General features: G+C 42.5%; 1 protein-coding gene across 8 annotated transcripts in view; it reads right to left on the bottom strand.

Annotated features, from left to right (window-relative positions):
* Positions 1-19,994, bottom strand: part of faim2a (Fas apoptotic inhibitory molecule 2a) — a 71,973-nt gene extending 51,979 nt beyond the window's left edge. For 3 of the 8 annotated variants that reach the window (XM_069922642.1, XM_069922649.1, XM_069922647.1), the window contains exons 1-7: positions 19,736-19,994; positions 14,584-14,717; positions 13,220-13,284; positions 10,993-11,046; positions 9,563-9,613; positions 1,580-1,619; positions 73-110 (exon numbers count right to left, since the gene is read on the bottom strand). In XM_069922642.1, coding sequence (XP_069778743.1) covers positions 73-110; positions 1,580-1,619; positions 9,563-9,613; positions 10,993-11,046; positions 13,220-13,284; positions 14,584-14,717; positions 19,736-19,955 — 602 coding nt within the window. In that variant the 5' untranslated portion in view covers positions 19,956-19,994. Of the gene's footprint in view, positions 1-72; positions 111-1,579; positions 1,620-9,562; positions 9,614-10,992; positions 11,047-13,219; positions 13,285-14,583; positions 14,718-19,087; positions 19,399-19,735 lie in introns of all 8 variants that reach the window. The other 5 variants (XM_069922646.1, XM_069922643.1, XM_069922644.1 and 2 more) reach the window with 5 other exon arrangements.
* Positions 19,995-23,876: the final 3,882 nt, after the last annotated feature.

The following is a 23,876-nucleotide window of genomic DNA, read 5'->3' as shown; positions in this document are numbered from 1 at the left end:
AATTTTGGTCTTACTTCAAACACCCTCATGCTAACAATTTTAAACCCAAGTTGCTTTACAAACATTTCTTACGTGCTAAGCATCCCTGCCATGTAGGACAAGGCCAGAGTCTGAGGAAAGAAGGAGAGATTGTATCAGACAAGGAAAAACGTTCAGAATCAGAATTTATTGTCATGAACAAGTCACGAAATTCGATGCAGCCTAACACATTCAATTACAGTGAGAATGACCAGGATCTGTGGGTCACTCTCCATGCTCAGTGTGAATTTGCTCGGCCTTGGAGAAAGGCACTAAACCTTTTGCCCGACCCTTGTTGTTCCAAGGGCATTGAAGGTGTGTGTAGGCAAGATAAAGGAGCCTTTTTGGTAGGTATATATGGGTTGGCACAACATCATGGACCGAAGCGCCTGTACTGCGCTGTAGTGTTCTATGGGTCACACCTCTATCCATGAAGATAGAAACACAAAGATTACTGGAATTAGCAGCTGGGGTCTGAAGACAGAGCCGTGCCTTGTTCAGATGGTGCTACATTATGTGGTTACTATTCCATACCAGCTGTCATCCCAACCCCTGCAACAACAAGAATTAAAGCCACCTGGTTCCATTCCACATGGTTTTTCTGTCAGCCTCGTGTCCCACCCACCAATGAAAGCACCCTCTTGAACAGCAACTTGGCTCTTGTGATGGTATAGTTATCCTGGAGACAGAAGCTCTTGGATTCAACCCCTATTCCAGAGTGGGGTGTAGAAACCAGACAGAGGCAAGATAAAGGTTGATCCCTTCCAGGAGACCCTCGCTGCTTGGGAGACTGTGAATGATCTATTTCAAGGAAGAATGGGGGGAGTTCCCCCCCAATTTCCTGACGAAAGCCTATCTCCAGCCAACAACACTGATACGCATTTTGCTCATTGCTGTGCCTGGAACCTGCTGTGTACAATGTTATAAAAGCAGTTCGTTGGATACAGATCACCACTGGCTGTTGATCCTGTTGATGTGGCAAGTGCAACGTGACAAATATGAAGCCAATTGTTATAGTTCATGCTAAACAAATGGTGTAAATTTCAGGGGTGTGGGGCAAGGGGAGAAAACTGGCAAGGAAACAGGAATCAGGAAGATAATGTGGAAAAGGATTACGTTTAGGGAAGGAAACCTTTGCTCCAATGCCTTGCACCATCTCAGCGGGTCTCAGAGTTTAATGTAAGAATGGTGGCAGTCAATTCATACAGCACTCGCACCACATGACTGTGATAAAGAGCAGAAAACCTGCTCGAGTGATGTTATCCGCGTGAATGAGAGCTCGGAGCAGAAATAGGCCATTGAGTCTGCCCCACCATTTAATCACGAGCCGATCCATTTTCCCCACTCAGCTCCACTGCCCGGCCTTCTCCCCATAACCATGGCCGCCCTGACTATTCAAAAACTCTCTGTCTTGGACTCCTAATCTTTGGGAAGAGTTCCCCTGTTTTTCTTTCTGATTTTTCACCTCTATCTGAGAATGGACAAAGGTCCTTCGTTAATTAGTAATCATTTCAGGAATTATAGGCTTGTCAACTGGAACATCACTGTGAGAAATACTTACAAAGATTGACAGAAGAATTAAGTTCCAGGGGAAACTTCTCCTGCATAGAGAAAACAGAAAAAAATAAAGCAAACTAAAACATTTTAAATTCAGAGAAAGTTCAAAAGTCACAAAACCTATCGAACAATTGGATCGTCATGCGGGCGATTTTCAAATGTTCTGCATGAAGTGCAGGCTGAAAGCCTTTGCTCTCAATGGTCTTGATTGAAACAAAATGCCCAGGAGCTCCAGGGCACATGAAGAGTGCGGGTGGTGACCGAGCAATGGAACATTAGCAATCACTCCAATCCCAAGGGGAGTGAAAATTCCACTTCCTGGCATTCCTTTAGGGGTTGGGATGAGGTGGGGATTGATCATAGGGCAATGGGTGACCTGGGGCATTAGGGGAGAAGGGGTATAGCCTTCAGCAGATTGTGGGAGGGATTTGGACTGATGATTTAGCTGCCACTGGGGGAATGGAGGTGTTTATTTTGTATGGGGAAGGGGAAACCAAGGGGTGATGCAGATTTCCAGCAGCCGTTTTGGAGGGTGTTTTAAAGGAGGGAGAAAAGTCATTTCCTTCCCTGGCAGGGTCCCAGCCAGAGCAGTGTGCTGGCACTAACAAAGGCCACCTCTTGCACATCAAGGTGTAATGACCCCATAACAAGCAATCCACAGGGAGAGACATCTCACCAGACTCACAAGGGTGACACATGAGCAAGGGCCTGGTCGGTTTCCAACATCTAACCCACATTTTCAGGATGTTTGTGTTTTGCCACTAGAAATAGGCATTATTGCATTCTACTCTGGGGAGAAAAGTCATCACTTTTCAATTGGATTCTGTTGAAAAATACACTGAGGTTTCAAAGGCAGGATTGAGACATTGGTGAAGCTGATTATATGAATACTGGTACCTATGGCACATGAAATCCATATGTTAGAGTTTCTAAAACTATTCTCTTGAAGGATGTAAAGTGAAACTGTGTGCATGTGTGTGCACGTGTGTATTTGTGCATGTGGAATGCAAGTGCGTGTGTGTGAGCATGCATCTGTGTGTGTGCTCACGTGCACACATGTGAGTGTGTTTGTATGCGTTTGTGTGAAGTATCTGTGTGGGTGAAATGTTCATGTGAGTGAAATGTCTGCATGTGTGTGAAATGTCCGCATGTGTGAAATGTCCGGATGCGTGTGAAATGCCTGTGTGTATGTGAAATGTCCATGTGTGTGTGTGTGAAATGTCTGCGTGTGTGAAATATCTGTGTGTGTCTATTAGGGGTAAGGGTAAAGTATGAATAATGAGCCATGCAAGCCTGTGGGGAGGATGGTGATTTAATTAGCGAGTTTTCAACAGATCATGGTTAGTGTAGCGGTTAGCACCATGCTATTGCAGGACTCAGGATCTCTGTAAGGAGTTTGTATGTACCCGCTGTGTCTGCATGGATTTCCTCCCATATTTCTTGCATAAACTTTTGATCCTCTTCATTAGGTGCATATATATTGAGCAAATTCCAGAATTCTGAATATATCTGACACTTTATCATTACATACCTCCCTGCTGGATCTATTATTTTCCTCCTCTACTTTGATTGGTACAATTTTATTGATTAATATAGCTACTCCTCTGGCTTTTGAATTATATGATGCTGCCGTTACATGCCCGACCCTCTCTCCTTAATTAATTAATTTATTTATTTTTTAATTTTTCACACTATGAACCTTATCAATCAAAATACACACAAACATTTCCCTCTTCAATATACACAGTGGCATTTTCTCCCCTTTTTTTCCCCCTTCCTTCCCTCCCTTCTTCCCACTCCCCTCCAAACCCATTAAACGTTCAACACATACAATACAATAAAACCATTAAACAACATCATCACACAATGAAAATAAACAAGAAAAATGTGTCATCACTTTTACACACTGGATCAAGTAGTTTTGTCTTTTTATCATTTTAGGGGGTAGAGGTCCGAGGCAAGCCCTCTCTATTGTGTTCCATGTATGGTTCCCAAATTTGTTCAAATAATGTGATTTTATTTTTTAAATTATATGTTATTTTTTTTCTAATGGAATACATTTATTCATTTCCATGTACCATTGCTGTACTCTCGGGCTCTCTTCTGATTTCCAAGTTGACATTATACTTTTTTTTGCTACAGCTAAGACTATTATAATAAATCTTTTTTGCACTTTATCCAGTTTGAGGCCTATTTCTTTACTTCTTATATTACTTAGAAGAAAGATCTCTGGATTTTTTTGTATGTTGCTTTTTGTGATTTTATTTAATATCTGATTTAGATCTTCCCAAAACTTTTTCACTTTCGTACATGCCCAAATTGCATGTACTGTTGTTCCCGTTTCCTTCTTACAGCGAAAACATCTATCTGATCGTGTTGGATCCCATTTATTTAACTTTTGGGGCGTGATATATAGTCTGTGTAACCAATTATATTGTATCATGCGTAATCTCGTGTTTATTAAATTCTTCATAGTTCCAGAGCATAACTTTTCCCATATTTCATTTTTTATCTTTATGTTTAAATCTTTTTCCCATTTTTGTTTGGATTTATAGCTTATTTCATCATTTTCTTTCTCTTGCAGCTTAATGTACATGTTCGTTAGAAATCTTTTTATTATCATTGTGTCTGTAATCACATATTCAAAGCTGCTTTCCCAATTTGTCCTTTAAGTAAGTTTTCAATTGGTGGTATGCAAACATTGTATCGTGAGTTATTCCATATTTGTATTTCATTTGTTCAAATGTTAATAAATTATTTTCCAAAAAAAGTTTTCTATTCTTTTAATTCCTTTTCTCTCCCATTCTCTAAAGGAAAGATTATCTATTGTGAATGAGATTAGTTGATTTTGCGTCAATAATAATTTTGGTAGTTGGTAATTTGTTTTTTTCCTTTCTATGTGAATCTTCTTCCATATGTTGAGTAAATGATGCAGTACTGGTGAACTTTTATTTTGCACCAGTTTTTCATCCCACTTATAAAGTATATGTTCTGGTACCTTCTCCCCTATTTTGTCTAGCTCTATCTTGGTCCAATCTGGTTTTTCCCTTGTCTGATAAAAATCTGATAAATACCTAATTGTGCTGCTCTATAAAATAATTTTTAAAGTTTCGTAGCTGCAAACCACCTTGTTTGTACCATTCCGTTAATTTATCTAGCACTATCCTTGGTTTCCCCCCTTTCCATAAGAATTTCCTTATTATTCTCTTTAGTTCATTGAAGAATTTCTCTGTTAAGAGAATTGGTAACGATTGAAATAGGTATTGTATCCTTGGAAAGACATTCATTTTAATGCAATTTACCCTCCCTATCAGTGTTAGTGGCAATTCTTTCCAATATTCTAAGTCTTCCTGTAATTTCTTCATTAATGACTGATAATTTGATTTGTATAGATGGCCTAGATTATTATCTAATCTAATACCTAGGTATCGGATTGCTTGTGTTTGCCATTTAAATAGTGATTCTTTTTTAAATTGTGTATAATCCGCATTATTCATTGGCATCACTTCATTTTTTTTTGCATTAATTTTGTACCCCGATATTTCTTCATATTCCTTCAATTTCTTATGTAGTACTTTTATTGATATTTCTGGTTCTGTTAAGTATACTATGATGTCATCTGCAAATAAACTGATTTTCTACTCCTTCTCCTTTATTTTTATCCCTTTTATATTTTCTGTTCTTATTAGTTCTGCCAATGGTTCTATTGCTAAAGTGAACAGTGAGGGAGATAGTCAACATCCCTGCCTAGTTGACCTACTTAATTAGGTTCGATATATATCCATTTACTGTCACTTTCGCCAATGATCCATTATGTAATGCTTTAATCCAATTAATATAATTTTCTGGTAGGTTGAACCTCTGTAATAATTTGAATAAATAATTCCATTCTACCCTGTCAAAGGCGTTTTCTGCGTCTAAAGCAGCAGCCACTGTTGGATTCTTATTTCCTTGAACTGCATGGATTAAGTTAATGAACTTACAGATATTGTCCGTTGTTCGTCTTTTCTTAATAAATCCAGTTTGATCTTGTTTTACTATTTTTGGTACACAGTTGGCCAATCTGTTTGCTAATATTTTTGCTATTATCTTATAATCTGAATTAAGTAGAGATATTGGTCTATATGACGCTGGTGTTAGTGGATCCTTCCCCGTCTTTGCTATTACTGTAATTATTGCTGTTTTACATGAATCTGGCAAGTTTTGTGTTTCTTCTGTCTGGTTCATTACTTCCAGGAGAGGAGGAATTAATAACTCTTTAAATGTTTTATAGAATTCTATTGGGAGTCCATCCTCTCCAGGCATTTTATTGTTCAGCAGCTTTTTTAATATATCTTGTACTTCCTCTATTTCAAATGGTTTTATCAGTTTGTTTTGTTCCTCTTCTTGCAATTTTGGCAGTTCAATTTTTATTGTTCATAGAATTCCTTAAAATTTTCATTGATCTCTGTTGGGTTATATGTAATTTGTTTGTCCTTTTTTCCTTGATGCCAATACAGTTATTTTAGCTTATTCTGTTTTAAGTTGTCAGGCTAGTATTTTGTGCATTTTTTTCCTAGCTCGTAATACTTCTGCTTTATTTTCATTATATTCTTTTCCACCTTATACGTTTGTAATGTTTCATATTTTATTTTTTTGTCCGCCAATTCTCTTCTTTTTGTTGCTAGTTCCTTTTCTGTACTTACTATTTCCCTTTCCAACTGTTCTATTTCCCGATTGTAGTCCTTTTTCATCTTAGTTACGTAACTTATTATCTGCCCTCTAATGAAGGCTTTCATTGCATCCCATAGTATAAATTTGTCTTTCACTGATTCCGTATTTATTTCAAAGTACATTTTAATTTGGCGTTCAATAAATTCTCTAAATTCCTGTCTTTTAAGTAGCATGGAGTTTAATCTCCATCTATATGTTCTCGGTGGGATGTCCTCCAGTTCTATTGCTAATAACAGGGGTGAATGATCATATAACTATCTAGCTTTATATTCCATTTTCCTAACTCTCCCTTGGATATGGGCTGACAACAGGAACAGGTCAATCCTTGAGTATGTTTTATATCTACTCAAATAATATGAATATTCCTTTTCCTTTGGGTGTTGCTTCCTCCATATATCCAAAAGTTCCATTTCCTGCATTGATTTAACCATAAATTTGGCTACTTTGTTCTTTTTGCTCATCTTTTGTCCAGTTTTATCCACCTTTGGGTCCAAATTAAGGTTAAAGTCCCCTCCTATCAATATACTCCCCTGCGTATCTACAATCTTCAAAAAAATATCTTGCATAAATTTTTGATCCTCTTCATTAGGTGCATATATATTGAGTAAATTCCAGAATTCTGAATATATCTGACACTTTATCATTACATACCTCCCTGCTGGATCTATTATTTCCTCCTCTATTTTGATTGGTACATTTTTATTAATTAATATAGCTACACCTCTGGCTTTTGAGTTATATGATGCTGCCGTTACGTGCCCGACCCAGTCTCTCTTTAATTTATTATGTTCCACTTTAGTTAGATGCGTTTCCTGCACAAATGCTATATCTATTTTTTCTTTTTTCAGTAAATTTAATAGCTTCTTCCTTTTAATTTGGTTATGTATTCCATTAATATTTATAGTCATATAGTTCAACATGGCCATCTCATACTCTGTTTACACCACATTTCCGCTTCCTCACCAGCATCTTTCCCCTTTTTCCCATTTTCATCTCTCAGTTTTCCCTTTTTGAACTCAATGTATGACAACACTTCTAAAACATAAAACAACTCCCACATCTAAAATTCCCTTAACCCCAAGTGTCTCCCCCTCCCTCTCTGAGTCACCCCTTATCCCTTGCCGGGCAATCACAACTCCCCTCTCCATTCGGATTGTGAACCCACTCGCAAGTGTCAACTGATTTCGCAGTGACTGTTATTCTCTCCCACCCAACCCCCTCCAGAAAAGACTTTTATCTTCACGTTACAACAAAGCTCCCCCTCTTTTCTTCTCTTTCTTCCCCCCTCCTTTTTTCCCCCCTCTTCCTTACTTCCCTTTTCTTTCCCTTCTTTAGTTCTTATACATTATTTTTACATCTTTAAATGTAGTTTGTCGTCGTTCTTCATTCTTGTTACATCTCTTCATCTCTCTTTCTGTCCTGTGGGTGTTCTACAAATTCTCATGCTTTCTCCAGATCCGTGAACAGTCTGTTTTGCTCCCCGGGTATAAATATTTTAAGCACAGCTGGATATCTTAACATAAATTTATAGCCTTTTTTCCATAGGATCGATTATGCTGTGTTAAACTCCTTTCTCTTCTTTAAGAGTTCAAAACTTATGTCTGGGTAAAAAAATATTTTTTGACCCTTGTACTCCAATGGTTTTTTGTCTTCTCTAATTTTATCTTGCCCTCTCCAATATATTTTCTCTTGTCGGGTATCTCAGAAATTTTACTAAAACGGATCTTGGTTTTTGTTGCGTCTGTGGTTTCGGGGCTAGTGTTCTGTGTACCCTTTCTATTTCCATTCTTTCCTGTATTTCTGGCATTCCCAGGGCCTTTGGGATCCATTCTTTTATAAATTCTTTCATATTTGTGCCTTCAGGCCCACTACCTTTATGTTGTTTCGCCTACTATAGTTTTCCATTATATCCATCTTCTGAGCTAACAAGTTTCTTTAACTTTTCTGTCACTTTCTTCCAATTTTCCTTTTAAGTCATTCACTTCCATTTCTACAGTCATTTTTCGTTCTTCCAAATTTTCTAATCTTTTCCCTATTTCTGTCATGACCAGCTCTATTCTACTCACTTCTTCTGTACTTTTAATTTTTCTCTTCATTTCACTAAATTCTAATGTCAACCATTCTTTTAATGCTCTCATTTGTTCTTGAAATTTTTTAAAATCTATATACTATCCATCTATTTTACCTTCTATTCTTCTGTGGAGAGCTTGGTCTTCTTCTTCCTCTTCTGTGTCTGCACCTGTGTTTGTGTCTTCTACTCTTCCTTGTATCTGTGTCTCTTCTGACTTTCTTGTTGAGCTCCTTGCCTCACTTTGCTGGGTGTTTTTTGCTTGGCTTCTTGCTGGTGGTCCTCTTCTCCTGGGCTTGTTATCTGTTGGGCCTCCTGTTGTTCTTCTTCTTTCCTAACACTCCCTTTCCTGTCGTTTTCCTCTTCTTCCAGCTGAGAGCCCTGCTGTCGGGCATCTCTCAGCTGGTCGCGCTGTGTTAGTTCGCTCCTCAGCTGGGCCCCACTCCCGTCGGTGTTTTCTTTTTCCTTAGTGTGCGCATTGCGCTCTCGTGCACTTCTGTTTGGCTCAGAGAGCCATTTTTGCAGTCCAGCGGTCGGGAGGTCGCAATTCTGCGGGGTTGTCACCAACCTTGCGGAGTGGGCTCTTTTCTCCACCACGGCTCCCTGCTTCTTCCCGTTTTTTTTTGCTTTTTCCTTCTTGGGTGCCATTTTCTTTCTTTTCTCCACAACTTTATCTTTTATTTGTTGTGTTTTGTGTTTCTTGAACTTTGTGTTTTCCTCACTTTATTTCTTCTTTTCTGGAGAGGGCTGGTATTCTCCTACCGGCCACTACTCCATCACGTGACTCCTCCCCCTTTCCTCCCATATTTCAAAGACGCACAGAGTTAAATAGGTTCATTGGTGACATGGGTGTAATTGGGCAGCGCGGCTCGTGGACCAGAAGGGCCTGATGCTGTATCGCTAAATTAGAAATTTTGAGATGCCTTACGTTGGTAAGGACAGATTCAATGTCTGATGTTAACCATTGCTTTATCGGCTGAAGAATTTCCCATATACATGGACCTCACTGTGACCCTCACACACGAAAAAGAGAGCTTAACCAGCTTCTCTGAACCTAGCGAGTGTCCGGATGCACAGGACTGCTGCTAGAGTCTGAGAGAATTAGAGTTAAAGTGTTTCAGGGAAGTGTCGGAGAGATGAGAAACAGGCTGGGTGTGGGAGATGCAAGTAATTGGTGTAGGCCAAGAGGCTTTTGTTGGAACTGACCTGACTCTCGAACAACAGGCAAGAACGAGATACGTGGAAATGAAGACCCCACTGTTGAAGAGTAAAGCAGAAAACAATTCAGCACAAGATCGGAGATCAGGGAACAACTGGAAGCAGTTCATGGTACATTAGCAGAAAAGTTGCCTGTTAACTATTCTCATTCTGATCCCATGACCATGACCCCTTCAGTAGTAAATCTGGCTGTGACCAGTCATGGTTTTGTTTTTGTAACTTTTTATTTATCGCACTATGAACCATATCAACAAAAATATGTACAAATGTTTCTCGTTAAATATATAGTGACATTTTCCTTCTTTTCTCCCCCCCCTTCTAAAACCAATAAATATTACACATATAAAATACAAGAAAATAATATCTTCACACAAAAGAAAAACTAAAAAGGAAGTCGTGTCGTCTACTTTTGCACATTAAATCCAATCATGCTTATCTCCTTATCACTTTAGGAGATGCAGGTCTGAAGCCGGCATTTTCTGTCATATTTCATATATGGTTCCCAAATTTGTTCAAACAATGTATATTTGTCTTTTAAATTCTACGTAATTTTTTCCAATGGAATACACTTATTCATTTCCATGTACCATTGTTGTATTTTTAGGCTCTCTTCCATTTTCCAAGTAGGACTGGGTCAGGACTGAGTACCATCACCACAATGCTTCCTTAGGTTGGAGTACCCATGGCATTGGCCTTCCCTTAGCAGTGGAGTACCACAGCATTGACTTTCGTGTGGAGTGCCCATGACATTGACCCCTTGGGTGTGGAGTCCTATTTGTTATTCCAGACAACTTTTGTCTCCCTTTATCAATGGGATGGGCAATTGGAGTCAATAAATCTATCAATGAATCCATGGGATAAGTGGGAATCTAGAAGGAAAGTTTGCAGGCGCTGTGATTACAGTGCCTCGGAGATGCATGGATGGCTGCAAGCAAGACAGAAAGAGGGCATCCATCCAATTTGGCTGTGCAGATCCCAGGCTGAGGAAAGGGAAAGCTGAGAGAGGAGTGAAGAGATGGTGAGGTCATTTGCATCCAACTATTTGATGAGTGATGACCCAGTCGAACCCTTTGAATGTTGCTGCTCTGTTGATTGTGTGCTGTTATTCTACATCCTGACCCAAACTTGAAACTCAACAAAAAGGTGCAACCATACTTGTGGGGCTACAATCCATAAGGAGAAGGAGATGAGGTTCAGAGGCAGATTTTCGTGGAAGCTGGGCTGAATGGCTTGTGGCTGCGAACAAGGTGCAACATGCAGCAACTCGTCAACCATAAAAATGAAGAGTTGAGGCGGTTCATCCAATTATTTCAACTAAAGCATCAGAACAAAGAAACAGGGACCTCAGTGTTTTGATAAACGTTGTTTCTTAAATAATGAGTGCAGTGTTAAGACACAACAGGGAGTTCTGGACTTACAACGAAGTGTAGTACAAGATTGCACTCTTCTGTACATATCTTCTGACTGGGTTCCTGCAGCAGATAAAGTACACATCCACAAGCATCCTCAATTAATTGCTGATACACGATTGGACATTTACGCTCATGGTGCTACATTCTAATCAAGAACAAGGCGACAAAAGGCTCAGAATCAGAAAAAGATGCTTTAGAGAGAAGTCAGAAGCACTTCTTCATATAAAAATGTTAGAAGCATGGAACTCTTCCCAGGAATCAATCTGGTAAACCTCCATTGCACTCTATTCCAAATATACCTTTCCTGTAGCTCTAAGATAAAATTCCCAGTTGCACATTAGGGTTGCAAACTGTTTCAATCCCCCCGCCCCCCCCCCCACCCCCACACTGACATGTCAGACCACTGCCTGATCCAATGTCAGGGTGAGGCTGAATATAAACAAGGAATAACACATCATATTCTTCCCAGACAGCCTTCAACCCAATGACAACCTAAGGCAAATTTTGAAGCTCTTAGGCAGGAATGTGCAGTTTATAAAATCATAAGGGATGTGGATAAAATGAAAGCTGACAGTCTTTCTCCCAAGCTAGATGATTCTAGAATTAGAGGGCATAGGTTGAAGGACCTGAGCGACAGCTTTTCCACTCAGAGGGTGGGCCATATTGACTTGTGGTCAAAGAACTCACACCAGGCTGTGGCCTGCTGGAAGCTGGCCCAAGACTGGCTGAAGGGGTGACAAGAGTCAGAGCCAGGATGTGAGAGGGTACTGAGTGCACTGGAGGCTTCGTGATCATGTGGGAGGTTCGGATTGGGAGCTTGGGTGGCTGATGGATTAAACAGGAGTCCGTGCAGCTGCAGAGGTTGTGGGCGCACTGGAGGCGAATCCATGGACCCTCCGTGACTCTGAAGGGACTCTCTTTTACTTCTCTCTCTTGTACTGTAAAGGGGTGCTGGGAAACACTTATAGTGACTCTTTACAGTAGGCACAAGTTAAAGAATATCAGGCATGTTCCATTTTTAATGTATTATATGTGACAATAAAAGAATTCTTGAACTTGTTCCTCAATACACATGGCAATAAATGTAAACTTGAAACTGTTGTCATCTATATCAACGATTCGGATGGAGATGACACCAAAATAGGTGGTATAGTGGACAGTGTAGATGGCTATCTGATTTAACCAGGATCCAGATAAACAGAGATATGGGCCAAGGAATGATGGATAGAACTTCAGTTGGACAGTGCTGGATTTTCCTGGGCTAAACCAGGGTGAGATTTACAGGGTGAATTGCAGGGCTGTTGAGAGTGTCGCAGGCAGATAAATTGAGGGATGCAGATGCACAGCTCCCTGAGAGCTGTGACACCCTTAGACAAGTTGGCAAGGAAGGCATTTGGCACACTTGCTTTCATCAGTCAGGATACAAGAGTCTGAGAGTTGGGACATCATGTTATGTGTAAAACACGCGTGGAGCATCGTGTGTAGCCTGGTTGCCCAGCTCTGGGGAAGATGTTATTGGGTTGGAAACAGTGTATCTCATCTGAATGTGGATTGAGTTGCCAGAGGAAGTAGTAGAGATGGGTACAATTACAATGTTTAAAGGACAATAGACAGGTACATTGACAGGAATGATTTAGAAGGACATGGGCCAAATGCAGACAAAAGGGTCTAGTTCAGCTGGACTCCATGGTCGTCACATGGACGAGTCATTCACACTGAAGGCCCCGTTTCTGCTCTGTGATTCGAGATCTGTGGTTGGAGAAGTATGTGGACGGGAGAGGTTAGGAGTGTTATGGACCAAATGCAGGCCAGTGGGACGAGGTGGGAGAAATTGTTCGACATGGACTAGAAGGGTCAAAATGGTCTGTTCCTGTGTTGCATGTGGTTATATCAGTGAAAGCATCAATTCTCTGGCCCTGCTGAACACTCAAGATCATATGTGGAAGTGAAGGAGAGCACCCGTGATGACCTTGGATGGATTCATCCCATCCAGCACAGAACGAAAGAGTTTGAGGGCACATACAGATGAGATGAGCAACACAATGGAACCACTGACGAAAGCTGCTTCCTAAATTAGTCCAGACTGGGAATTCACTGATTCCTGCAGCCTTTAGGAGCTTGATTGGGGATTGGGAATCTGCATAGCAGTGGTTGATCAGTAACTTGGCGGCTTGAAACACCAAGTTATCCATTTTATCCATTTGCCTCATATAAAAGAATGGAAGAGATTTACCAGAAGGTAAAAACTGCCACGATTCCAAAGGTCGTCATCAACTGTAGCATCAAGATGACATAAACCTATTGGGAAGACAAAGATCTGTAATTGAACATAGAACACAGAACATCACAGCACAGTACAGGCCCTTCAGCCCACAATGTTGCATGACTTGTGTAAACCTACTCAATGCAATCTAATCCTTCCCATCTCACACCCACAACCCTCTTTTTTTTCATATTCATGTGCCTGTCTAAGTCTTTTGAATGTCCCTGTGGAAGCAGCCTCCTCCACCACCCCCCAGTAATGCATTCCAGGCACCCACCACTCTCTGAATAAAAAAAAAATCTCCCTTAACTTTACTCCACTCACCTTAGACCAGTGGTTCCCAAACTTTTTCGGGCTGCCACCCTCTTGGCTTCCAGGCCATATCCGGAGTGCCCCCCCAATACAATGGTGCTGAGTGGCGGGGGTGGGTGGGGGGGCGGGTTAGTGGCAGCGCTGAGATTAGTGGTGGCACTGAGGGAGGGGGTTTTAGTGACTCCAGAACAACATGGCAGCCACCAAGACCAGCTCTCACGAGAATGGCTTGTTGCGGTGTGAGAACGCCTTGTCTGGCCCCAGAAAATTACTGCACTGGCTTCTTCATTAAACTTTGCAGCGGACTGAAGACTAACAAGTCTGAAGGTTCCGATTGCCCCCTTTTCCCTCATCACCCCCTTGGGTCTTACCACCATCCACTTTGGGAATCACTACCTTAAACAGATGTCCTCTGGCATTTGCTACTGTTTCCCTGGGAAACAGGTGCTGGCTGAACACCCAATCTGTGTCTCTCATAATCTTGTAGACAACAGAGCTCACTTTAATAAAATCAACTCTTGTATTTCTTCTTTCCAAAGAGAAAGTCCCAGCTCTGCTAACCTGGCCTCATAAGACTTGTTTCCCAATCCAAGCAACATCCTGGTAAATCTCCTCTGCCCCCTCTCCACAGCTTCCACATCCTTCCTATAATGAGGTGACCAGACCTAGATCTACAACATTATGTCATGGCTCTGAACTCAATGCCCCGAATAATGAAGGCCAATATATTGTACTCCTTTGTAACCACCTCCATCTTTTATATAATTTGTAAACTTCCTGACCTATCCCTTCACTTCTTCATCTATCATTAATAAAACCCTGAAAGAACTGGGTTCCCAGAACAGATCCCTGCAGAATACCACTTGTCACTGACCTGCAGGCAGAAAACATTCCATCTACCACTATCCTCTGCTTTCTGAAGGCAAGAAAGAACTTAAGAGAAACACAAAAGAAAATTTCAGGACCTTTATGACTCCGAGGCTGGCAGTCTGATTACTTGGATTACCTGAGAACCAACTCACCTTCCGGATAAACGTATGCCTTATTATCTGGTTGTTCCAAGTCTCTGCACCATTTGCTTCAATGTTCCCACTGGTGCTGGGTTGAGAGGAAGGGGAGAATGCGGCAGGTGCATATCCAGAACTGTATCCAGGATCTGACAGCAAAGCAATACCAAAACCCTGACTCTGGCCAGTAATCCACTGCAAATTTTTGTCATTCTATTTTTGTATAGTTATTCATTTTTGGGATTGAGAGTATTCAGTCACATTCTTACAGTATTTCAAAATCCCCCACCTCCGACCCTTTTAATCCTCTGCCCTCTCTGTCCACCTCCACCTCCCTGACCCCCATTTTAACCTGTTGGGTCTTTATTGTACCCTCCAACCTTTTCCTTTCAATAGAGGCCAAGGATTCTCCACCCCTGCCCCTCCCAACTGAGGTCCCCTCTCCCTTCTTCCTCCTCATTCTGGCCATCCACCAGCTCTTGATCTTTTCATTTCCAACTGCCACTGAGAGATCAACCATCTCGATTTCACCCCACCACTCACATGCTACAATGTCACCCCCATGGAATGCTCTGCCCTCCACTCTCTCTGCACCAATTCCAACTTCACTATCAGATCCACAGACAAGGGTGGAGCAGTTGTGGTCAGGCGCACTGACCTCGACCTTGCAGAAGCCAGACAACAGCTCTCAGACACCTCCTCTTACTTACCCCTTGAACAAGACCCCACCAGGAAACACCAAATCACTGTCTCACATACCATCATTGACCTCATCACTTCCAATCACTCCCTTCCACAGCCTCTAACCTCATTGATTCCCAACTCTGCACTGCCTGATGCTACCTCCTACCCGAGATCCAAAAACCCAAATGTCCTTGTAGACCCATTGTCTCCATGTGCTCCTGCCCCACTGAACTGGTTTGATCATACCTAGACTTTATTTTGTCCACCAGTTCAGTCCCCTCCCACCTACATCTGGGACACCTTACATGGCCTCCATCACTTCAACAATTTCCAGTTCCCCTGGGCCGGATTGCCTGATTTTTACATGGACGTCCAGTCACTGTAGACTTCCATCTCCCATAAAGGAGGTCTGGAACTTCTCCGCTTCTTCCTGGATAACCACCCTCCTCCACCTGGGAGAACTTGTCCTCACCCTCAATAACTTCTCCTTTGGTTTATCCTACTTTCTCCAAGTTGAAGGTGCAGCCATGGAAACCCCCATGGGCCCCGCTGTGCCTGTTCTTTTGTTGGCTATGTGGATCAATCCATGCTACAAGCCTACACAGGCAAGGCCCCTCAACTCATCCTCCTTTACATTGATGCCTCCCTCTTACACCCATCAACTTTGCTACCAACTTTCACCCAACTCTTAAATTCATTTGTAAAACATGACCTGCAGACACCATGACTGAAGTAAAGCCTCAATGCGAGAGAAACTCAGCAGATCATTCCATGCATTTTATGTAACAAAGATAAAGATATCCAACCACTGTTTTAGACTAGAGCCCTTCATAATGTACGTGTTATCACCTGCTGAGTTTCTCCAGCATTGTGTTCTTTCTTAAATTCATTTGCTCCATCTCCGGTAACTCTCTCTTTCTCAATCTCCATCTACGTTTCAGAAGACAAACTATAATAAACCCACTGACTCCCACTCTCTTCCCTCCCTGCCCCTGTAAGGATTCTATTCCTTGCTCTCAATTCCTTTGTCTCTGTTGCATTTACTCCCAGAATGATGCCTTCCATTCCAGGACATCTGAGATGTCCTCCTTCTCCAGTAAATGTAGTTTCCCTTCTACTGCCATTAACTTAGCACTGACCAGCTCCTCTATTTCCTTCCCACATCTGCCCTTCCCCTCCCCCATGCAGTTCCCCTAGTCCTTACCTACCATCCCACAAGCCTCCTCAATTTCTGCCATTTACAACATGATCAGATACATCTTCCTCCCCTCTCCGCGACTCACTTGTCCACTCATCCCTTCCCTTGAATTGCTCCCTTGGTACCTACCCCTGTGACCACAAGAAATTATACACTTGACCCACACCACCTCCATCACCACTATATGGGGCCCCAAACAGCCCTTCCAAGTGAAGCAACCAGTGCTCCCGTTGTGGCTTTCCTTACATCACATAGGCTGAATGCAGACTGGGAGATCACTTCATTGAACACTTTCCTTCTGCCACTGCAACAGCAAGGACTTCCCACTGGCCACATGTTATCCGAAGAATTATCCAATAGGGCAGGAAACAAAGGAATTTCCATGTGCTTGCTGCTGGTGGGTCATTGACCATCCAGGCAGGAGGCAGGTCAAAAGTCATTTCTCCATGTTAATCAAGATGAGATCCATCTACATGTGAGGCTGCCATGCAATTGTTTCTCACAGGTCACGTAGGCACGCCTGAGTCAGCTCCCCTTGAAACAACTGGTTCTCAAATGTAACATGGGCTGGACCCCCTAGCTGGCTGCAGTGTAAAGCCCAACAAGTCTTTTGGCCTTAAGACTATGAGCTCCACTCTGAGTTGCGGGCTATGGGTGATGCTGGACAACTGATTGTGAGGGGTCAGATTCAGGTTGTGGGCTGTGCGTGATATTGGAGAACTAGTTTTGAGATGTATGCCGGCTCAGGGAGGGAGCTATTTGTGCATGCACCCAAGGGAGACTGTAGTGTCTCATTTGTTGTGGATTTTAACTAGATGTGTACACTTTAGTTGATTCCATGCCTGGAATGGCGGGCACTGTTTGTTCAACCCACACTTCACAATCGATAGGTGTGATTACCAGGGGTTTATCAGGAGGTGCGATCGTCAGGGGGTTTATCGGGTGGTGTGATCATCAGGGATTTTAATCGGGAGGTGTGATTATCAGGGGTTTATCAATTGTCAGGGGCTTACCAATCATCAGGGGTTTATTGGGAGGTGGGATCGTCAGGGATTTTATTGGGACATGCAATTATCGGGGGTTTATCAGGAGGTGCGAACGTCAAGGATTTTAATTGGGAGGTGTGATTATCGGGGGTTTACTGATCGTCAGGGGCTTATCGATTGTCGGGTTTATCGGGAAGTGCGATCGTCAGGGATTTTATCGGGGACGTGCAATTATCGAGGGTTTATCAGAGCTGCGATTATCGGGGATTTATTGGGAGGTGCAATTATCGGGGATTTATCGGGAGGTGCAATTATCTTGGAAAGAACGATCATAGTATGATTGAATTTCTCATACAGAGAGAGGGTGCAATAGTTAGATCTAAAACTAGTATATTATGCTTGGTCAGGGGAGACCACAGCAGGATGAGGGAGGAATTGGTCAGCGTGGACTGGGAGCACAGGCTAGTTGGCAGAACAGATGAGGAACAGTGTTAGATTTTCAAAGTGATTTTTCACAGTGCTCAACAAAAATATATTCCCGTTAAAAATAAGGACAGTCAGAGAGAGAAGGGTCAGCTTTGGTTAACTAACAAAATAAAAGAAAGTATAAAATTAAAAGCTTGTGTACAAAGTAGCCAAGAGTAGTGGAAAACTGAAGGATTGGGAAAACTTTAAAGGCAACAAAGGACAATTAAACGGGAAATAAGGAAAGAAGGATTCTGAAGGTAAATTAGAACAAAATATAAAAACAAATAGCAAAAATTTTTATAAATATATAAAACGGAAGAGGGTGACGAGTCGACATAGGTCCCTTAGAAGATTGATATTGAGTAATGAGGAAATGGCCGAGGCATTGAACAGATATTGTGTGTCAGTCTTCATGGTGGAAGACACATCCAGCCTGCCAAATGTGAAGGGAGGTGAGGGTCTCGATAAAATAATTGTTATAAAAGAGATAGCAATGAGCAAACTAATGAGACTGAAAGCAGACAAATCCCCTGGTCCTGATGGGATACATCCCAGGGTACTGAAGGAAATGGTGGAGGTTATAGTTGATGCATTGGTAGTCATTCACCAAAATTCTCTGGATTCTAGGCAGGACCTGGCAGATTGGAAGACAGCAAATGCCACGCCACTTTTTGAAAAGGGTCGTAGGCAGAAGATGGGTAAGCCAGTTAGCTTAACGTCTGTAGTCGGGAAGGTGCTTGAAGCTGTCATCAAGGATGAAACAGCGAGACATTTAGAATGAAGGGATTTCATCAGGCAGACGCAGCATGAATTCAGAAAGGGCTGGTCTTGTTTGACAAACTTGCTGGAATTCTTGGAGGATATAATGGGTGCTATAGATAGAGGGAACAGGTTGATGTTGTATATTTGGAATTCAGAAGGCGCTTGATAAGGTGCCGCACAAGAGATACAGATGAATGGAGTTGGGGAAGTATATTGGCATGAATTGAAGATTGGTTAACTGACTTCTTTCAGCTCCACTGTTTCCATCTGTTCTGTTCTCTAGTCTTTCCCCATGCCGTCCCAATGCTATCTTCCTCTGTCACTCCACCACCCTGTCACCACTTGGCCCCTCTCCCCTCTCTTTTCCCCTTTTGCCAACTTTAGTTTTGATCAAGTATCCTGACCTGACACATTGACTGACCATGATCATGGATGCCTCCTGACCTACTCTCCCTCCATTGTTTCCTTGTTCAATTGCGATTCCCGTGTTTATGTTTCTCAGATGTGATTCAGTGGTTGGAGGCTGTTCTTTCTGCATAATCCTTGAAATTCTTTCTCTTCAACTATCTATCCAATTCTGTTTTGAAAGTAACCAATGAATCTTTTCTTCATTATCCTTCCTGGAAATGCATTCCAATCACAACCTGCCATGTCCTTACAGCCCACGGATACGGATCATTTAATGCTGAACTGTAATTCTCTGTTCTCCATCATTTGTCTGACCTTGTGTCCCTGCAGTAAAGGAAACCTTTTGGCATTATAATAACAGTAGCACAGCATTAGTCAGTAGGTCAGGCAGTACCCGTGGAGAAAGAAACAGTTATCGTTTCAAGTGAATGACCTTGTATCAGAGCTCTGTTTCACTCTTCACATATGCTTCCTGGCTAGCTGAATACATAACAGCATAAAAAATAGGGGCAATAGGAAGCTACCTGGTACATTGAGCCTGCTCTACCATTCATGGCTCATCTGACTGTGGTTTCAGCCCCAAGTCAAGTACTTAGAAATATTTCCAGAATTTTTCTCTTTTAATTTCACATTGTAATACATACTCAGAACAGTTACTCACGGGGATCAGATTGTGCAAACACCCAATTCGCATGTACGGGAACTGTTGAAGGCTGGACCACTGGCTCCTGATCTGGATGAGACTGGTGGTGAATGGAGTAAGGTTGCTGGTGGAAGTCAGGCTGTTGCTGGCCCAGCAACGTCATCTGTTCATCTGGGAATGGATGGTCTTTGCTTGGGACTGAGTCAGAGTAGCTTGGTGGTGCTGAAGGAAGTGCCATGAATCAGTGGAGACTGGATGTTCAGTGGGAAACCAGACTTGGTGGGAAAGAAAACACAGAAATCAACTTCGGAAGACTGGTCAACATTTTGTAGCAAAGCATTGTATATTTCTTTCATCGTTGATATGATCAATGATATAATATTTTTTAAATGTTGTTGTAGTAATTTGGAGACATGACAAGCAACTTTCCTAAAACAAGATCCCATATGAAACACAACGCAAAATAAAGATCTCTTGATTGGAGGATAAATGTTGGCCAATAACCTTAGCATTATTATTTGATATTTGTTCACTATAGCACACGAGACCTTTAGTACCAGATTTATATCTCAGCTCAAAGATGAAAACTCCAACAATGAACATTCTTGAAGTTCTAGCTCAGAAACAAGACAAACACAAGGAGTACAGTTGACATTGATTTAACAAACTGGCTGCTCTCTTTTATATAGCCAGGCTGACCCTGGCTGCCATATGACTGATGGGCTCTGATTGGCTGGATCGGCCCGTTTTGCTGCAGTGTTGACAGGTGTAGTTTGTGCTCTCCTGGCCCCAATTGGCCCTTTCACGATCTCCTGCTGACAATTGGATGACAGAGCCCATTCTGCAGCGGCCTACGGGAACAGGCGGCTGATGACTTGGGCAGCCCACTCAATTGCCGTGTTCCAATGGCGGCTTCTGTGTCGGCCTGTGACGATGGTTGTGGGCTGCTAAACCACCCTCCCCCCCCCCCCACAACACCGGCAATCGAGAGGTATTAGTACCTTTGGAAGGCGGTCCTCTTAGCCCTTAAATCAAAAGGACTGCCCACCTCCCAGTGGCAAAACAGACACCATGCTACTAGGTCCCTTCTCTGTCTGGCCATGAACGTAACACCACATGAAAGGCTCTTTTCCTTCCCCAGGAAATCAGCATTTAGAAACACACTACCATTCTGGCTGCTAAACCCTGGGTGTTTCAAAGGCATATCATACAGCAAAAAACTGATTCTCTGGTCGAGAAGGTCCATCTCCTCCATGCCAATCCCCAATATGCCTACATGGAGTATCAGGATGGTCAACAGGACACCATCTCCATTTGAGATCCCTCAAATGACCGGCCCCAATCAATTGGCCCCACTATCAACACCCAAATTCGCACCCCAAACTCCAACTGACCCAAACAGCACCACGGTACCAATCCCATCCTCCCCCACCCCCCCAGCCACTGGAGGCACCACCTGTTGCACAAGACACTGCCCTGGAACCGACAGATGTGCCACAGCAGACCCTGCGACAGTTGCAGCTACAGATGAGACCACCAGACAAGCTGAATCTGTAAGGGACTTTGACATGAAGCTGCAATGAATACTAAACCACACCACCCCGCTGTACTTTGTTTAAAAAGGAGGGATGAATGTGGTGCTACCACGATGTATGTACTGTATGGGCTGGCCCGGCCCTGAACCTGTGACTCCTTCCTCCCAGATATCGCCATAAAGGCTGTAATGCCCAAATCTCTCCCTCAGTACCTGTCTTGGAACCAGGCCAGCAACATGCAAGCTGTGCTGACGCTTTAAGGTGATTAAAGCCTATTAATCACGATTCTCTGTCTGATTGTGGTTCATTTGCAGAACAATCCTATTTCTCAGACCTCCTAATAATTTACCTGCGACTGACATCAGGCTTATAATGCCCTGTTTTATGTTTGCTTAAATTGATGCGGACTAGAGGGGCCGAGATGGCCTGTTTCTGTACTGTAATTGTCATATGATTGTCATATGGTTGAAACCTTTTTTAATCAATGGGATAACATGAATTTCCCTCCAATCCTCCGGCACCTCACCCATGACTAAGGACATTTTGAATATATCTGCCAGGGCCCCCGCAATTTCTACACATCTCCCTCAGGGCTCGAGGGAATATCATATCCAGCCTGGGGGAATTTATTCGCTGTGAGGCAGCAAGAACCTCTTTCTTCTTAATCTCCATTTGTTCTATGACACTTCTGTTTGTTTCCGTTCCTTCCTTATCCACTCTGCCAGTTTCCTTGAGTAAATACTGATGCAAAATCCGTTTAAGATATCTTCCATTTCATGAGGCTCCACACATAGTTGACCCCTCTGATCCTCTAGATGACCCATTTTATCCCTTATAATCCTTTTCCTCTTAATATACTTGTCGAAACACGTTGAATTTCCCTTCTCATTACCTTCCAAACTAAACTCATGTCTCTTTTGTGCCTTCCTGATTTCCTTTTTTAGCATTTTCTTTACAAGTACCTCATTTGCTCCTTATTGCCTCTTATTCACCTCTCTCTTCTTCTTAAACACAATATCCCTTGAAAACCAAGGTTCCCTATGTTTGTTATCTTTGCCTTTAATCCTGGTAGGAACATGCACTCTCAAAAATTTCCCTTTGAAGGCCTGCCACGTACTGGACACATCCTTGCTTGAAAACAATCTACTCTTCCTAGATCCTTTCTCATTTCCAAACAATTGGCCTTTCTCCAATTTAGAACCTCAACCCGTGGCCCAGAGCTATCCTTATCCATAATTCTTCTTATTTCTCTTCTTTGGCTTGGCTTCGCGGACGAAGATTTATGGAGAGGTAATATCCATGTCAGCTGCAGGCTCGTTTGTGGCTGACAAGTCCGATGCGGGACAGGCAGACACGGTTGCAGCGGTTGCAAGGGAAAATTGGTGGGTTGGGGTTGGGTGTTGGGTTTTTCCTCCTTTGCCTTTTGTCAGTGAGGTGGGCTCTGTGGTCTTCTTCAAAGGAGGTTGCTGCCTGCCGAACTGTGAGGTGCCAAGATGCACAGTTTGAGGCCATATCAGCCCACTGGCGGTGGTCAATGTGGCAGGCACCAAGAGATTTCTTTAGGCAGTCCTTGTACCTCTTCTTTGGTGCACCTCTGTCACGGTGGCCAGTGGAGAGCTCGCCATATAACACGATCTTGGGAAGGCGATGGTCCTCCATTCTGGAGACGTGACCTACCCAGTGCAGTTTGATCTTCAGCAGCGTAGATTCGATGCTGTCGGTCTCTGCCATCTCGAGTACTTCGATGTTGGAGATGAAGTTGCTCCAATGAATGTTGAGGATGGAGTGGAGACAACGCTGGTGGAAGTGTTCTAGGAGCCGTAGGTGATGCCGGTAGAGGACCCATGATTCGGAGCCGAACAGGAGTGTGGGTATGACAACGGCTCTGTATACGCTAATCTTTGTGAGGTTTTTCAGTCGGTTGTTTCTCCAGACTCTTTTGTGTAGTCTTCCAAAGGCGCTATTTGCCTTGGCGAGTCTGTTGTCTATCTCGTTGTCCATCCTTGCATCCTATCCATAATTAACAAAACTAAAAACATTATGGTCACTGGATCCAAAATGTTTGCCCTCACTTACTTCTGTCACCTGACTTGCCTAGTTTCCAAATAGGAGATCAAGTATTGCATCTTATTTCGTTATACCTCTATACATTGGTTAAGAAAATTTTCCTGAACACTTTTGGCAAACTCCAAGCCATTCAGCCCTTTTACAGTATGGGAGTCCCAGTCAATATGTGGAAAGTTAAAATCTCCTAACATCAGAACTTTCTGTTTCTTACATCGGCCTGCTATCTCTCTCCAGATTTTCTTCTCCAATTCTCTCGGATTATTGGGTGGTCTATAATACAACCCAATCAGTGTGGTCACACTTTCCCATTCCTCAGCTTCACCCATTTGGCCTCTGTAGACGAGCCCTCTGGGCTGTCCTGTCTATTTTCTTTAGCTAAAGTTGACAGAATGATATACAGCCATGTAGTAAAACATTCCTTGTGAATCTGGTTTCAATTCAAGAGTTTTTTTTGGATTTAAAAGGATTTTCCTTATCAAATTTTATATCATGTCATAATGTATTTCCTTCTTCTCTATATGATTCGATGTTTGTCAATTGGTATGATCATGGTATCC

This window comes from Narcine bancroftii, chromosome 2 (assembly GCF_036971445.1).
Source record: "Narcine bancroftii isolate sNarBan1 chromosome 2, sNarBan1.hap1, whole genome shotgun sequence".
In the NCBI taxonomy this organism is placed as follows: Eukaryota; Metazoa; Chordata; class Chondrichthyes; order Torpediniformes; family Narcinidae; genus Narcine; species Narcine bancroftii.
The sequence above is the reverse complement of the archived record's forward strand: the minus strand, read 5'-3'. Positions and strand labels throughout refer to the sequence as shown.